The 17309-nt window shown below is 47.6% G+C and overlaps 2 protein-coding genes across 8 annotated transcripts in view; one reads left to right on the top strand and one right to left on the bottom strand.

The window, feature by feature from the left end:
- Nucleotides 1-17309, bottom strand: part of MCF2L2 (MCF.2 cell line derived transforming sequence-like 2) — a 146770-nt gene that overhangs the window by 54157 nt on the left and 75304 nt on the right. The gene's annotated exons all lie outside the window — the stretch shown is intronic.
- B3GNT5 (UDP-GlcNAc:betaGal beta-1,3-N-acetylglucosaminyltransferase 5) lies at nt 10215-13943 on the top strand. The gene is made up of 2 exons (XM_014939887.1): nt 10215-10924; nt 12069-13943. The coding sequence occupies exon 2, from the start codon at nt 12399-12401 to the stop codon at nt 13533-13535; it is 1137 nt and encodes a 378-aa protein (XP_014795373.1). The 5' UTR covers nt 10215-10924; nt 12069-12398; the 3' UTR covers nt 13536-13943.

Below are 17309 nucleotides of genomic sequence, written 5' to 3'. Positions count from 1 at the left end.
CTCCGGGAAAGGTGCTTTGGGGGTTGGTTTGGAGTTTTTTTTTCTTTTTCCCCCGGACCGTTCCCACCCCAGAAACTGGCAATTCCGGGCGGGAGCTGGGAGCTCCGCTCAGCCCGGGCTTGCAACACCGGGACGCGCCCCCGCCAGCGCCGGGGCACCGCTCCCGCCCGGCCTCGTTAGCGCCCTAATTAGCGCCGGGAGCGGCTCCCGCCGGCAGCAGACGAGGCGCTGCCGCCCGCCCCGGCGGCTCCGTTGCCCGGCGGCGTTCGGGGGCGCTCCCCGGGACACACCGGCCTGAGGAACGGCGTCGGGCGAAACGGGGAGACCCCGGGGGTGACAAAGGGGAGAGCCCGAAGGCGCCGGGAAGACGCGCTGGCGCCCAGCAAAGCTCATTAAAAGGCCTTTTTCTGCGTGTCCGCCGATTTTGGGCCGTGCCGGTGGGAAAGGGGGGGGGGCCCGGCCCCCGCCTTTGTTCCCCGCGGCCGCATGGCTGAACGCCGCCCCCCGCCCCTTCCCGGGATGGGGATGGGGATGGAGAGGCGACGGCGGGTGAGGGCCCAGGACCCACCGGCGCCGGTTTCGGGACCGGCGGGGGAGCCGGAGCCGCTGGGAGAGGCAACAATCGGGCGGAAACACCGCGGGGACGGCGGGGGAACCCCCAGCACCCCCCACCCCAGTGCTCCCCATCCTCCCCAGTGCTCTCCATCCCCCCCAGTGCTCCCCATCCTCCGGGGGTTTGGGAGGCTTTGGGGAGGGCCTGGGCTGCTCCCGGCGCCGGGGCACCCTCCGGCAGGGAGCGGCGGGAGGAGCCGAGCGCTGGGGAGCGGGGGCTTTGTTACCGGCTGCTGAGCAACGTCCAAGAGTATCTAGAGGTGGGAGACGGGCCTTACTCCACCCTAAACAACTAAATGAAGTGAAAGGCAATGATTTAAAAAAAATAAAAATAAAGGAGCCCTTAATTCTATTCTGGCCACACAAAGCAGTGGGGGGCTCGGTACGTGCTGCAGCATCTTCATCTAGTGAGTGCCCAGGCTTGTGCCCGAGCAGCTCTGGGCAGCAGCTCAAACTACCCGTGCAACTGCTGCCATCTGCCCCGTGGGATGCTGTCTTGCTCTCGCTTCTGCTCCCCAATTCTTGCATTTCTCCCAGCAGTTGGAAAAGAGCAAAGGACAGGGTTAGCAAAGGCATAGATTATGCTAAAAAAGGGAAGAGTTGCACTCTAAGGGAGGATAGATGCCAGCTTTGTTTTTTCCCTTGTTGAGCAGGGCAGGAGACATTCAATCACTGGTGATAATAACAGCCGTGGAATATTCTAGCAGTGTTCCAGAAGGTTGGACAGTCCCATTGAGCTGGGTGTTGCTCTGGTGCTGTGGGAGTCACTGGTGGTTCCCCACAGAAGGAGGTCCACAGGAGCTCACCATCCTTTCTCTACAGACACAGCATCTCGGGGGAAACGCAGGCTGTGTCAGTGGTAAGGCTGGGGGGCTTCTTTCTCTGTGTCAAACTGTAACAGCAGTGTCTGCCAACTAGTTTGCTTCCACCGAGTGAATCAAAACTGCATCACTTCCTGCTTTCACTAAGTTATTGAGGCGCAAACCGGTTGCTCACACTGCCCAAAGCAGAGGTTGGGACAGTCTGTGACATCTGGCCAGACTGGAGCAGTGAGTGCTGGAGCCCAGGACAGTGATTCGCCTGCAGAGGAGGGAGAAGCACGTGGAAAGCCCGGCAAGACATTGCTTATCAGTTGAAATGCCAGTGGCTGATGTGTTTGGTGTTGTTCTGCACCGACAGTGTTACGGCACCTCGGCTGTACCGAGCACTGCCTCCTCTCCCACGCTTTGTCAAGATAATCCTGGAACTTGAAGGTGTCACTTGCACCAAGTAGAGCAGCACGGGGCGGGGGGTTGTTGTTGGGAAAACTTGGTGTGGTTTTGCTGTCACTGCAGTAGGTCTGTTGTGTCTTGGCACTGGTAGAAAGTGGTGGAAGGAACCAGAAAGTGATGGATTAGTGTTGCACTACTAGCTCTTCCTTCCTTATGGCCTGTGGAGTTTGGTATAGCACCTTCCTCAGCTTCCGAGGACACACGTCTCGAGCGAGGCTATCCGGATCCAGCAGACCTCGGGAATAACTAATCTTTACTTTCCAGTGGAAAGCAGCAAGTAAATGGTCTACCTCTGCCAGGCTGCTCAGAAGTGGCAGCAGGGTTTTCCACCCATACAAGTGACATCGTGTATTTGGAATCTTTGCAACATTTGGGAGCCTGGTCCAGATCCTGAACTGTGATCTGAGCACTCCTGAGTCTTCAAAGACTGAAATGAGTGTCACAGACACTGGAGACCTGGTTTCCCCTCTCTTACAAGTTGTGCAAATAGGACGCTTGCCCTTGGCAGCAAGGGGGGATGCTATGGCAGGAGCTTTGAGAGATGACCCTTGGCTTACATTCTATAGTTGATGGGGAAACCACTGCAGCCTGTGGAGACAGGATGATGAAACAAGCCCTTCCTTCTGGAATTGCAGCTCTTTTGAACGAGCTTGTACAGGTGGTGAAGTTGACCTGTTGCCTGGGGGGGCTGCATGGTCTGATCCTCAACTTGGATGGAGCTGTGGCTTGGAGATGCTGCTGCTACATAACTAACTCAGAAGATCCCAGAGATCCCAAGACTGCTTAAGGGACCAAGCTGTGGACAGATGACCTTGGAGAAGGGAATATTCTTGTAAGCAAAAGCAACTTGGTTTGAAAGGCTGTTGAAGAGGGACATACATGTACATCCTGCAAAGAGCACAGAGAGCCTGAGTTCCTGCCTTGTAGCGCAGAGCAAGTTTGCTGGCTGCAAACCAGCTTCCTGAGGTCAAGCTCTCCGGAACCATCTCCAGGTTGCTGGTGTAGTCTGAAACTTGAATTAAAAGTGTTTTGGTCACTCGGAACTCTTGGGAATGCTGCCGTGCTCTGAAGGGACACTGCAACCTTTCAGGTGCAGCAACTCAGCCTCACCAACTGAGGTGCAGTGCCTTTGAAACAGCAAACTCCTTGGAGGGGCTTTGGGACGTATCAGCAAAGAAAGGGATTTTAGCTGGTCCTCTGCATTTAGAGCTGAGGCCACCTGCTTCAAACGGAACTCGCTGTTGGCCCAGTATGCCCCTTTCTGCTAATGTTTCTCCTGCTGTTGCATCCTGCAGCTTTGGTTTCTTCAGTTTCATTTCTGCTGTGACCTGACGAGGTTTGTGCCGATTGACTTGGACCAGCTTTTTGTCTCAGGACAGGAAATGTACAGCTTGCTTTGTTCTTTAACCGCTCCTCATCACACCCCACACCACAGTCCTCCATTCCCCCATTGGTTGTGGTTTTTCGTGCAGTATGAAACAGGCTGAGGATGAATGAATTTTCTGCTACTTGGTTAACTCAAGGAAGATTACTCCTTTGCTTTGCACTGCGCATTGGGGTGTGTGACCCACGTGTTTCATTGTTCAGACCAGACACGGGGCTGTCGCAACTCAACCTTGTAACTTTCCTGACTTCCCAGTAAAGTATTTATTCACATTTTCAGTAGGAAGCCCTTAGAGTGGGCAATAGGGGCGGCAAAGGTACCACACTTGTGACTAATGCTTTTCTAAGGTTCTGGCTGCTTTGTCCACGAGACCCTGTGGTAGTTCCAAGGACTTGTTCTTCTATTTCATTCTTCTCAAAGCTCAACTTTCTAGAGTGATCAAGCTTCTGTAATGCGTGTCTTTGTTCTTCCTTCTGCTTTAAGTCATCCCTGTCTTGTAAGATCCTGTTCCCATCTTTGTCGCTTCTTCTGGAGGCCGCAGACTGGTGGTCTGTGGTCTGTCTCCCCGTGAATTCCATTTATAGTTTCTACTGAACTCTGTTTCACTGACCTGTCCTCCCAGCAGTTGTTAGTCTGGTGCTGGGTGTACGTAACTCAGTTGTGTTCTCAGCCTTACGTTAGTCTTGCACAGAGCTCTGGGTGTATATACACACATATATACAACAGACACGGATTTTTATATATAGCAAAATACTGGCTTTACTGGATCTTGATGCTATTAAATAGTGTGACCTACTATCCATTTCTCCTGGTTAAATGCAAATGTACAAGTTCCTTCATTTAATTTACAAAGACTTGAGTCTCGGAGAAATCTCCCTGCTTATTAAATGGAGAAATCTCCCTGCTTATTAAACATTTGGGAGTGTTTTGCAGCTCCTTTGTTTGACTTTTCTTATCTGATTTGAATCTTGAGACTAGGCCTGAGGAATTCTTTGCTTAGTCTTCTGTTCCATGGCTTGTTAGGGCCAGTTGGCATCTCCCGGCAGGGGTACCTGGGCTGTGGTATGAACACTGGAACCTGTGGGACGCTGTGTTTCAGTCGCTACAGCTCAACGTGTGGTCACCTCTCTCAGAACCTGTCGGGTGTTGGTTTTTCTCACTCCTTATTTCAGAACTGCAAGGAGCAGATGAGTGTCTCCTGTTCGATTCCTGGCTTTGGTGCATTGCAGAAAAGGCTGCTTTATAAAAGGCTAAAAATCCCTGTGGTGCCCTCAGCAGTAGGAGAGGATTGATGGAATTCATCCCACCCAGCCTGCAGGCAGGCTTAAACAAAGCCCAAACCTGCTATTATTCCAGCCAATCTGCAGCGCCTTTGGAGGTGCTGGGGTGGTTCTCCATCCACTTTATAAGAAAACATGAGATTTTGTGCCTTTCTGGTTTGAAGAAACATGGACACCCCTGACATGTATGTAGGAGCCTTCTGTGTTGAACCTGTCCTCAAAAGCCGTTGGTTCTTTGTAAATTCGATATGAAATATTTGAGTCTTGAAGCTATTTAAAATATGAAAACTACACTAAAGCCTTGAAACTCATGTGGCCCTATAAAATGACTCAACTAGACTTTGGCTCAATATTTTGGTACAGAACTGAAGGACAAGGTTAGGCAGCTGTAGGAATCCAGATCTCAGGGAAGTGCCAGAGCAGCGGTGGCTCCTGTCAGCAGCTGCTGTAAATGCAGAAACCATTCTCCTCTTTAGCCCTTGTTGGTGGCAGCTCTGCCCGTACCCTCAGCTTTGGCAACACTTTCTCTGCTGTTTCCTTTAGCCCTCTCCCCAAAATGACAGTCACTCCCCAAGATGCGGTATCTTTTGATACAGACAGAGATTGGGGACCATGAACCCACCAGGTCTGGATGGCATGGGTTGGTTTGGTAGGAGTTAGACTTTACTCAAACTACATGTACCTCTTAACGTAATGCTCCTCGTGTGTTTATCCAGTTTCAACTTTAAAACTATGTGGGGGTTTCTCATGATGCCAGTGAAGACTGTGTGAACGCTCTCAGAATTGGAGTCTGGAATTTAGGACTTGGGCAAAATGGACACTCTTGTCCGTTCACTATTCCTAGACAATGACTAAAGTTCAGGTGACTCTAATTGAATTCAAGGTGCTGTTTTACCTTTGAATTCATTAGAAATGTAAATTCTTTCATTTCTGTTGGTGTATCTTGAATGACTAATACTTCATGCTTTGATAGAAAATACATACATAGTGTGTGTGTGTATATATATATATATATATAGACTTCACTTTTACACTGCGTTTGTGTGTGTTGAAACAGTTTTAGCAAATTAGTGCCGAACTACCCCAAATGGGAATTAATCTCTTGAGAAAACAGGTGAAGCACAAATGCTAAACAAGAAGAGACTGTGTGGTCAGACAGATTTGTTCTTTGATTCCAACAGATTAATTTCCTACTAATAAAAGAGTGATGAGTTTATCCAAGAAGCAGGCAGGGTGGTTAATAACAATCTGCTCCCCTCAGAACTCTGCCTCCCCCTGTGCCTGGTGGACCCCCACATTAGGCTTTGTGCTGGCTGGCTGTGGTGTGTGTGGTGGGCAAAGCATGGCCTTGGTGCTGCAGCAGAGATGGATCTGGGCTATCCAGTATTCCTCTGCAGGGCTGGCACCTGGTTTGCTCCTGGGTTTCTACAGCACGGCTGGAGAATTGAGAAACAGGCTGTGCTCCTGACTGCACCACTGGGGTCACTGAACGGGAAATTTTTCATGACAGTGATGTCGGTTCTTACTGACCACGAAAAACCCCAGAGGTTTGTCTGGTACAATCCCTCCCTGCGCTCAAATCTACAAACTGAACTTCTCATTTGCCTGTTTTCCTGCCCTAGTGGCCCCATTAGTGACACACGTAACACCCACGTTTTGACTGTAACGTCCTGCTGCAGCAGGGGAGACCCGCCTGGAGATTGCAGCTGAAGGGGACCATAGGCCTAGGGTATCGCCGGAGGAGGAGGGAGAGAGAGTATTTAATCTGGGATGAAAAACTTAAAACCATGGAACTAGGATAGTAAAGTCTAGCATTGTTTGGAAATGGCCACGGTACAAGTGGTAGCCTTCTGTGTAAATACGTTCTTCATACACTTACTCACTGTATTTTTTGAAATTATTCTTACTAGGAAAAAATAAGTTTCAAAGTGAGGCCCCATGGAAAGGCAGCTTAAACTACTCTTCTTGCAATTAGTTGTGTCAAGTCTTAAATTTGACTTTCTCTTAGTTTGGCAAGTAGCATGGAAAAAGCCTCTTTCAGGTAGTTGTTCAGCTTGATCTTCAGGTATGGCCTGTAGCCTGGAAGAGAAATCACCTTGGGTTTGTGGGGAAGAAAGGCAGGAAAGAACTCCTCCATCTAGGCACACAGAAATACCTGAATGGGCTTCCTGGAGACAGGTGGCAGGAAGAAGTAGTGACAAGTTGGGGCTGTGATGTTGGAGCCCTTCAACTCTAACATGCAGTAAACCAGGGATTCGGCATTAATGGTTAACGAGATAATTTGCATTCTGACATTTTCCAGCGCTGAGCTTTGGACTGGATCCTTAACTGATTGATGTTCCACCCTCACTTTCTCTGTCCAGGGTGGGGAACCTTCAGCCTTCAGTTTCAGTCTGCCTTCAGCTCAACGCTTGCCCTGTGTGATGGGATGTCCCTCTGGCAAGGCTGGTGGAGATCCATTGCTGTAAAGCGGTGAATACACTCGTGTGGAGTAGAAAGCAGTAGCAAGGCAGCCCTTGTGATGTCTTTTGTGGCCCTTGCCTGTTTTGCAGGGAAGGTGTATTTATAATATTCTGAGATGAACTCATCTATAATCGCTAGGAAGTTCTTTACACCAGTTGTACAGAAGCTTCCAGGTAAGGTCCCAAATACGAACAGAAACTGTCTAGTATAAAACTTGGGGGTGGCGGGGGGGGGGGCTTTCTCGAGGCTGTAAGAAGTGCAGACAGAAGTATCACGCTGAAGCAGGAAGAGCAGTGCTGTGGTCAAGGGGTTTGATACTTAAGTTCTGCCATCCGTGCCCGAGGGGGTAACGTCAACAGCTCCAGCGGGTGTGCTCTGCCCCTTCGCGGGGTACTTCTGAGGGGGAGCTGTACCCCTCTGGCACACCTGTAAATACTGGCACTGTAAAAGTGGGTTTGTACAAATGCAGAGTGCTGTCAGCACAGCATTGGAGCTTGTGGCTGCCATCTGCCCACAGAGGTACCGTTACGGCCTGGAAGCTGTGTCTTACACTCGGACTTGCCTGCATGGGAGTTACCGACTATACTTAGTCACTCCTCTAGAAAATGAGGCTCCCTCAATCATGTTGCTGCCAGACTCCAAAACTTCACAGTATTATCCTTATTGTCAGTACAAAGAACTGGCTCTTTTCACCCAATCTGCTGCACACAAAGCAAAGAATTTCATGTTGGTGCTTGTGCATTTTGCGCAAAATCCCTTGAACTCGGCGACTCGTACTTTGGAGGCTTTTGTTCTGGAAAATACAGTCCTCCCTTCTGGCTGGAAGGGGGAAGAACCAGCAGTGGACACAGCAGGTTAAAGTAACTGAAAATTGCAGACTAAATATAGTCTAAATATAGAAGACGAGTCTGTCCGTTCCGGCCATGTCTCCAGTTGGATTTGCTTGAAGCAGCTGGGAAGCTCCCTGCTCATTTTAGGGGAAACTGAAGAAATCACTCTCTTCCTTTCCACCCAGTAGTTACAGCAAGCGCAGAACCTCTGTAGAAACGAACTCCCTACTGGCAGTAGCTGTTTCCTGGCAGTGTTAAGCATTTACAACCTGTTTTGCTCCCAGCCCTGAAGGAGCTGAAATGCTTTGTTCTGCTGCCATCTAAGGCTTTGCCATCCTGCAGGATTATCTAACCCAGGTTCCTCGTACCATCTCTCCGTTGTTTCTCCATGTCTTCACAAGTCACATCCCATCTCTACCCGGGCCTGGGTCCTCCTCCTGCTTCACTCCCCAACACGTGAAGAACTTCCAATATATTAAGAAGTTGCTTTGAAACTAATCGTCAGGGTAGATCAGTAGATCCATGTTGGAGTGTCTTGGAAAAAATCTCTGCGTTGGAGTGTCTTTTGTGTGAACGTTGTCTCTTCGTGCTGCTTCCCGTGAGGTGTTTCACGTCTCAGGTGTCTCCATGTTTCTTTAGGGTCTCTCTTGTCTGTCTCTCCTCAGTGGACTTTCTAAAACTGTTCTACTTCTATCCTGAAATTAACTTCACAGTGAAACTTTTCAAATATTGACTTTTGTTGACATTTAAAGTAGCTCCCAAAGGATCTGCTTTTCCACAGTGGTGGAAAATAGCTCCCAAAGGATCTGCTTTTCCACAGTGGTCACTCTACAAAGTATTGGGTTTGCATTAACAGACTATGCTAGCTCCACTTTCATCCCAGAATATATACTGGATGCAAAACAGAATTGTAAACAATTGCTACATTCCAGTGACAGCTATGTTTGTGGTGATATCGAAAGGTTAAATTACAAACCCCTTCAGGAGAGGTAGGATTGAAAAAAGCTTTTGCAGTACTTGCAGTGGGGGAGACCACATGCAGTTGTGAATGGAAAATCTACCCGAGAGGAAGGCAGCGACGGGAGCTGTGAATGGGAGCTCGGTTCTCCCAGTCTCTCCCCAGTCTCAGACTGGATCTAAGGGCTTCCAAGCCACAAGTAAGAAACTGCACACCAAGAGGAAAAACACCTTAATTATGGTCAGAAAAATGACTGTCGAGCATGGTTTTATTTCTGCTCCCCAGTGTTTCCTCTTGCTGGGTAGGACACTTCGGGGTGTTGTGGGTTGTTGTTGGGTTTTTTTTTCTTCTGAGAATTCTGAGAAGCAGTTGAGAGGGAATAGCGTCTGTGGTGACTCAACCTGTTCTCATGTGAAGGGAAGGAGAGCATGACTAAGCCCAAATGATGGGTGTTGCAAGTGGGCTATATAAAGTTCTGACAAGGAACGAGACTCTATTTGTGCGTTGGCACCTTCAGTGCAAGTCTCCAGGCTTTTTTGGAGGGAGATGTAGAGGTAGGTATAGGCCATCTTAAATTTCATCTGTATGGCTCATCTGTAATCGCATTTTAAAGTTTTACCTGAGAACTATGTTTCTGAGGAGGATTTGGAACCACTTCCATCTACTAAATGCTGATCTAACTCCCCTGAACTAGAGCAAGGAAGTAACAGACCAACCTGTTCCAGCCTTTAGTCAGTTGATTTTATGGCTTGTTTTTTCTTCAAGGAGAAGCTCAAGTTTTCCTCCCAGCCTCTCTGTCTTCTAGGAGGGGGGTGCCGGGGAGCAGAAAATGTGCACATCTGGCTCCTGCTATCTGCTCTGTAGTTAATGCTGTTTCCATGGTGATTTCTGTGTTTTGTGGTGGTGTATTTTTTTTCTTTTTTTTTTTTTTTCTTGGGGGCTCCTATTCTTCCCTGCTGGCAATAGCTGTCAGGGAGGTTAATTTCACTGCTAGTCCTCAGTGACCTCCGTCACTTTGTATTTGTGGCGTTCACTGTTCCTTCCTTTTACCAGATGACATGGGCAACTGCAGACTGTTGCAAAAACACATTATCAAGTGTAATCTAAAAAAGTTGTATTTGGTGACTAGGATTCCTGCGTTTTCCAAGGTAAATTTTGCTTCAAGTGGTTAAATAGATTTCTGAAAGTAAAAAAAGTCAGCCAGCTGCTTTTAAGTTACCATGATCTGTGATGGGCAACCTGGCCACCTAGGCTGAGCCTCTTTTTTTTTTTTTAGACTTGGTAAACTTAACTGGGGGAGATGATGGTACAGCACTTTTGCTAACCAGCCACCTTCATGCAGAGCACAGATTTTTGGAATAGAGCACAAAAAAGTATCCAGGTTAGAAAGAAAAACCAGAACTTATGCTGACTCTCAGGAAGCAGTGAGGATCTTCAGACCCACTCCTCCAACAGGAGCTGTGAAACCTCTGGATTTCTGTAATCCTCCAGCTTGGCTGCATCTCCGTGTTTCCTCTGAAACAGGAGTAAGCTTTGCAATAGCGTACTGCTGTAAAGTTGCTGAGTTCATAACTCTGAGGTGCATTGTTTAACTTCATGTTTCCAAAATAAAAAGGGTTTAAACTGATACTATAAAAAGCGCTGACGGACTTTTATGCGCCAAACTGCCCATACAGCTTTTCTGTTGCGGGCTGCAATCTGCGAGCCTCGACTGCACCAGCGCACGGGTTCCATGCTGAGCAGCCCGTCCCCCCGCAGATAACTACACCACAGAATTGCTCCACCATTCCTTATGTCTGCGTAGTCTGTAGCGTCCTCATCACGCTATCTAGTTGCAGGACCTCAAATGGGTAAAACGGTCTCAAAAGAAGTGTTGCACGTAAGTTGTAATATAACAGCGAGAGTTTTGTGTTCTGTTGTTTCAGGCGTTGTGTTCCCGTGCAAGAAGTGCTTGGCTTGTGGGGTGCCGTTCTTCATGCTGGTCCCACACTTGTTGTTTGACACAGAACTCACTTGATTCCTGGGCTTTTACAGGATGAACAAGAAGCTACTACTTCAGGCTGTTCCTTGTTAGCGGACAGGAGAGACAGCCTTGGCTACAAGAGCTGTATTTTACAAACTGCAGGGTGAGAAGGCTTGACTTGGGCAACTTTTTCTGCTTTGGACTATTCTCTTCACTAAACCCCTGGTTGATAGCGGAGACGAGTTGGTAGTGCTGCAGTGTCAGCTTCACTAAACCCCTGGTTGATAGCGGAGACAAGTTGGTAGTGCTGCAGTGTCAGCCGTCTGGTCTTAGTGGGTGACAGAGGGGTGTCTGAAGAATCTGGTCCTGCCTGCTGTAGCTTGTGCATATCCTGCCTCTTAACCACAGCTAAACAGCCTGCCTGCACCATTGGCTAAAGAGTAGAGGTCCTAAGCTGAGATGGTATGAGGGATGTTTGGTAACGGTTCTACTAGGGGCACTTTCCAGGCAGCCCCAGGCTGGCTGTGGAAGTCAGATGGCGGCTGCCCTTGGGCAGGCCAGGCTGAGGTGGGCGAGCAGCGCTGGGGTGGATGATGGAGCTGTGGTGGCACTGCCAGGGCTGGGGGAGGCTGGAGCGATGGGGGCAAGGGGATGGCGTGGAGCTGGTGCCTTCCCTCAGGGTGGCCCTGTGAGAAGCCATGGGGGCCGTGCTGAGGGGAGGGCGGCCCGGCCTCACCCGTGGCCCTGTCTGCCTGGTGGCCCCGCGGCCCTCAGCCGGGCAGGAGCGAAGGAGGCCACGCTCCCCTCTGTACCCGCTGGCACCAGGCCCTCCTGGCAGAGCTGGGTCAGCGGTGAGGGGAGGGCGGCAGCGCAGGGGCCCTGTGGTGGCCGTGAGGGAGGCCGGGCCTGGCGGGGCTCTGCCCAGGCCTTGCTCTTGGCTAGGCCGCCCAGAGACCGACTCGCAAACTTGGTTGTTTGTAAGGTGCGGCTTCCTCCCTGCTTAAAGAGTTTAAACAAAAATGTTGTCATCTGTTGGTTGAGGGCAGTGGGTTTTTCTAAGAAAGAACTGGTTGTGTCAGAACTGAGAGCTCTGTGTCTGGTTCCCCTTCTCCCGCACTAGCCACCCTGAGCTTGCTCTGGGCCACGGACAACCTCTGGCTGCTGCCAGGTGGTTTCTGGGGGCTGGTGGTGAGGGGGAGTGTCCGAGGAGTCACCTCATTTCCATCACCAAACCTAACCCCACATCAGATGCCTTAATAACAGCTCACTAAAACTTTTCTCCTCTCCCCTCTGCTTTACATTGGTAGGTAATTGATCTTCATGAAGGAAAGAAACACCTGAGAAGATCCGAGTCAGAACTGTAGCCGTCGCTTCAAGATGCCCCAGAGGGAAAATACTCATCTGCAAGTCTCATCTTTCAAAACTGCCTGCATTCTTTCAGTCACAGAGAAACATTTTTTGAGAAAGATGACTTGTGAAATCTTTGAACAAAGCTGAATGAAAGGATCCTGACTGAAAGGCAACGTGCTGTACAATGGACACTCATCTTGAAGGGGTGACATCGCTCTTGAACTAAAACAGGCACTGTAAAAATACTGATCCTGAACAAGAATAAGGATTATAGAAACTGCATCAGAATGTTTGTTAGTCCCAGAAGAGTCAGAAAATGCCATTTTTTGCACATATTTGCCACTTGCTTCGTACTGTGTCTTATGATTTTTTGGGAACCGTTTGATAATAACATTGTGAGCCATATGAAGTCCTATTCCTACAGATACCTCATCAACAGCTACCATTTTGTGAACGACAGCCTGTCTATCAGCAGGGATAACCTGGACAGAGTATCGAGCTACCAGTACTTGATCAACCACAAAGACAAATGTCAGCAGCAGGACGTCCTTCTCCTGTTGTTTGTGAAGACTTCTCCCGAAAACCGGCATCGGAGGGATGCAATTAGACAAACTTGGGGTAATGAGAAGTACGTTCGTTCTCAACTTAATGCCAACATCAAAACTCTTTTTGCCCTAGGACGACCAACAGATCATCTGCACCACAGGCAGCTGCAAAGAGAACTTCTTCTGGAAGATCGGAAATACCATGATTTGATTCAGCAAGAGTTCTTGGATACTTTTCACAATCTCACTCTTAAATTGCTTTTGCAGTTTAGCTGGATGAACGCCTACTGTCCGCATGCCCGGTTCCTCATGTCTGCAGATGATGACATATTTATCCATATGCCAAACCTTGTGGCTTATCTCCAAAGTCTAGCGCAAATGGGTGTTCAAGATCTCTGGATTGGCCGTGTCCACCGTGGATCCCCTCCCGTGAGAGACAAGAGTAGCAAATACTATGTTCCCTATGAAATGTACCAGTGGCCATCTTACCCTGACTACACAGCAGGAGCTGCCTATGTCATATCCAGTGATGTAGCAGCTAAAGTCTATGAGGCTTCGTTGACTCTCAATACAAGTCTTTATATAGATGATGTTTTCATGGGTCTCTGTGCCAATAAAATGGGAATTGTACCACAATATCATGTATTTTTTTCTGGGGAAGGAAAGGCTCCATATCATCCCTGCATTTATAACAAAATGATGACATCTCACGGACACGTAGACGATCTTCACCAGCTCTGGAAGCAGGCTACAGATCCCAAAGTCAAAAAGGTTGCTTCGGGGATTTGGGGTAGAATGTACTGCAGGCTAGTCAATATTATGCTTCTCTGTAAACTGTACTACGAGGACACGTACCCATGTTCAGCTGCGTTTTCCTAATACTTGAATATCTGCGTTGAAGACCCACTGAGCCACTGAGCAACAACTTTTTAGCTGTTTATTCAAAATATATGTAAACATGGAAAGAGGTAAAACTTAAATGTGAATAGTTGAGGGGGGCGGGGAGTGGGAAAGCTGTTCCCAAATTCTGTTCAGAAACTCTTACTGGAATAGCTCTCCTGTTGTTCTGCAACTTTTTACATTGTAGCCTGGTTGGTTTTTTTACATTTTTCAAGGGATGCAAGTCTGGATTAAACAAACTATGATGGACTTGACTTCTAGACTTTGAAACGCTTGGTGAAAATGTCGGTTACTTTGAACTTGTCAGTAAATTAGTTTTTTTAAAAAAGCTATGTGAACTAAGGCACATGAGGAAAAAAAAAAAAAAAAGAGGAAAATGTGCTATATCGAAATGGAGTAGACCTTTCAAAACACAAGGAAAATAGAACTTCTGACTTCCTGAATGAGACTATTGCAGTAGTTTAAGGCAAAGTAAATTGGTCACAAATATTCACCATTTCTCAGTGCTTCATAGAAAGTAAGGCTGCACCTGCACAACTGACAACCAGCGAGTGCTACAGTCTTTTTCTCAAAGCTCCCTAAATCTTTGAAATAGGGAAACGGTGTTTGACTGCCCTCTGAATTGATTGTTTTAGTAACAAAGGAGCTCCCTGTAGAGCAGGACTGATTATGAAAGGATAAAACTGAAACATGACTCATGTAGCTGGTTTTGCTAATCTTTCTCTGTCTTCTGAAAACCGAAACAGTGTATTTAAAACAGTCAGCTCTTTAATAAGCAAACAAGCTAAATGAGTTTTCTTTTTAACAATGTTTCTGCTTTCCAGTACTTGTGGTTCAAAAGGTGAAAAGCAAGAAAAGTCCCCGAGAATGTTACTTTTAGCAAATTTGAAGCTGTTGAAGACTTTAAAAAGCGAAATGTCATACCTGTAGTAAGCAAGAGAGAGGGTAGTTTCTGCACAAAGTTTGACTTCACAGTGAAGGGACAGGGAGCTGTCGATCCACGGAAACTCAATGCACAAACCAAATCACTAAAATATTTCTCCTGAAGTCTTTAGCACAAGATTATCTTTAAAATACCAGGGTATTTTTTGCCCACAAAACCCTGTACCTTGAATCTATGTCAATGTTAATATCACCCACAGGAGGAACAAAACCCCGGTGTGTTGTAAATCGGGACAGAACCGAGTGATGCTGGAGCCCCAGCCAGTCTGAGCTGTGCTGTGGTGCCACACAAATACTGCAAGAACCAGAGTTTAGGATGTCTGTGGTCTCTCCTTGTATCGCTCACCGCTGCTGTTCTCACTGGCTCTCGGGACGGTTGTTTTAATTGCTAACTGCCAAACTTGTGGTAGCTCTTCCTGGAGCAGGGACACGGCCCGCAGAAGGTACAGTCAGACATTACTTGTGCTCTGATTTGTTGCTGAACAAGTTCTGGTGTGGGCAGTATCAGGAAACTACTTCTGAAAGCTTGGCTGAGGCAAGGTTATCCGCAGAGCAGCAACAATGCAAACGCTTGCAAATCATTAAGCATCTGGTGGAAACGTACTAATTCCAGGAGCAATCCTACTTGCTTTTGCCTAAGACTAGCCTTTTTCTGCCTGGTTTCTTGCTGGGGAGCAGTGAGGTACTTAAGCTGTCTCTCCTGACTGCTGTGGAGAAGAGCTATACAGGACTTGGCAGTTGTAAGCTACAAGTAGTAAACTTTTGTTTAAACAATTGCTGCTGCTCTTGGAGCTGTGCTGCAGGTTTAATTGTTAGAATGGCTAATGGAGTGTGTTAGCAGAGAGAGACTCTGGGGTGAGCCTGCGGACTGTTCAGACGGGTTAGGTAGCTACTGGCATAAGTGAAATACGTAACTCTCTGTCATTGGTTTTCCAGAAGAAAAAGAATAAGAATCCTAACTGCCCCCAAATGTTGGGTATATAAAAAGCCCACAAATAAATCCTTTCTCAGTGTTATTCCTCCTCAGAATAACTGAGGAACATAACAGCTATGCTTTAGAAAGAATAAATCCAGTTCCTGTTCTTGCCTAAACGTATCGATCACGGTACTGAGGATGGGTGGGTTTTAAAAGATAAAAAACAAACTCACCACAAGACAACCCAGATCTGTATAACCCGTTGGCTCACAGAGAAATAAAAGCTCGTAGGGAGACAGCAGTGTTCTGTACTGAAAGAAAGCTGCTTCCTCAGGTCCCTGACCTGTTGGGAGCCATTTAAACCAACCCAGCTGCGCGGCAGAACTGCATGAGTAGAAAAACCACCCTGGTCACTGGAGGGAAAGAGGGTCTGTGTGCGCAGCATGTGACGCAAAGGGATTGCTAAGACTACATTTTTTCCAGCATAACTGTGTTGGGATTTCTTGTTTTCACTCATACAAGCAAAGGTAAAATACGTTTTAAGTAGCTTATACTTCTGTAGGGAATGACCTAGCTAACATCTCAAGCGCTGCTTAAATGTAGCTTGCCATTCTTTTTTGCCCACTGAAATACTTTGTTTTACAGCTGGTTTGAGTTTTGTTTGGATTGTTTCTTCAAAGGGCTTTGGTGTTTGTAGTATGCGTTTTCTTCTGCTGCAGTGAAAAGAAGTTGCTTGTTGAATAAAAAGGAAAACATGAAGGCGCTCCTTTCAGAAAGGGAGAAGCTAGAAAACATATTATTTTCTGGTTCTAAACACTGACTTAAGATTTGTAGACCTGTATCTGGAACCTTTTCCAACACTAGTCTCGGTGCTCCAATGCAGGGCTGTCAACTTCTGCTCCCACAGATGAAACTGAATCAGCCTGAATGGTCACTCCTCGTTATGAGTTTGACATTGTTGCACAGCATATTTAATGCTCAAATTGTTTTTACCTTTTTGTTCGGTTTGCATCAGTTTCCCTTTGATATTACTAATTTTTATACAAAGTATTCAATATTTATTCTTAAACTTTGCTCTGTACCACAAAAAGACAATTGTTTTGTAAAATTTGTTTTGAATAAACAGAATTATTTCTTTTAAAAAAAACACCAAACCAAACCAACACACCAGAGGTGGTGAGTATCTCTTGTTCCTTTCTTTGTAACTGCCAGGCTCAGCTCAGTTGCTTCCAAATGGGATTCTGAGTCCCGCCTTGGGAGAGGATTTCGAGCTGCCTGCCCCCTATGCCTTGCTTCCTCTCTGTTCTGCCTCCACCCAAACCCCTGGTGGCACAAAAGGCAGAACTGCTGTTCCCGAGAGAGGAGACAGCCCAGAAATTTGTTAATCAGGCTTTTGGGTCTGAAGTGGTGTGGAACAGCCAAATATCAGAAGCGTAACCTGTCATTAATATGAACAAAGGTGTGTGCTCTCTTGGGGCAGCCGTTCCCCAGCAGCGGGGGGGTCTCTCTAAATCTCTTCTATTTCAGATCCCGCTTTGCACCCCTGGGAACCAGTGGGTGGCCTGGGGACCAGTGACAGCCCTTTCCCAGGGCAGAATTAAAACCAGACAGCAGTAAGTTGCATTTTTTGTCTGTCCCCACTTTGGCACCGTGTATCAAGGCAGTGTTTACAGAAATACACTCTTTGGCATCAGGTAAGGTCAGAGTGTACCCGTGTGAGAGGCACACCGTAGGCGTAAGTCCCCTAAGTCGTGCTGAAGAAGAGAAGAAAGGAAAGGAGTCGGGGGAAACTGTGGGGTTTTCAGTCTGTGGGCTCGTTGCAGGGCGGTCTGGTTTTTTGTGGCCGGTTTTGTTTTTTAATTGCTCCCTTTGGCCTGGAAACAGCTCAGTTCAAC

This window comes from Calidris pugnax, unplaced genomic scaffold (assembly GCF_001431845.1).
Source record: "Calidris pugnax isolate Ruff unplaced genomic scaffold, ASM143184v1 scaffold94, whole genome shotgun sequence".
Taxonomy (NCBI): domain Eukaryota; kingdom Metazoa; phylum Chordata; class Aves; order Charadriiformes; family Scolopacidae; genus Calidris; species Calidris pugnax.
Note: the sequence above shows the minus strand (reverse complement) of the source record. Positions and strands in the feature narration are given on the sequence as shown.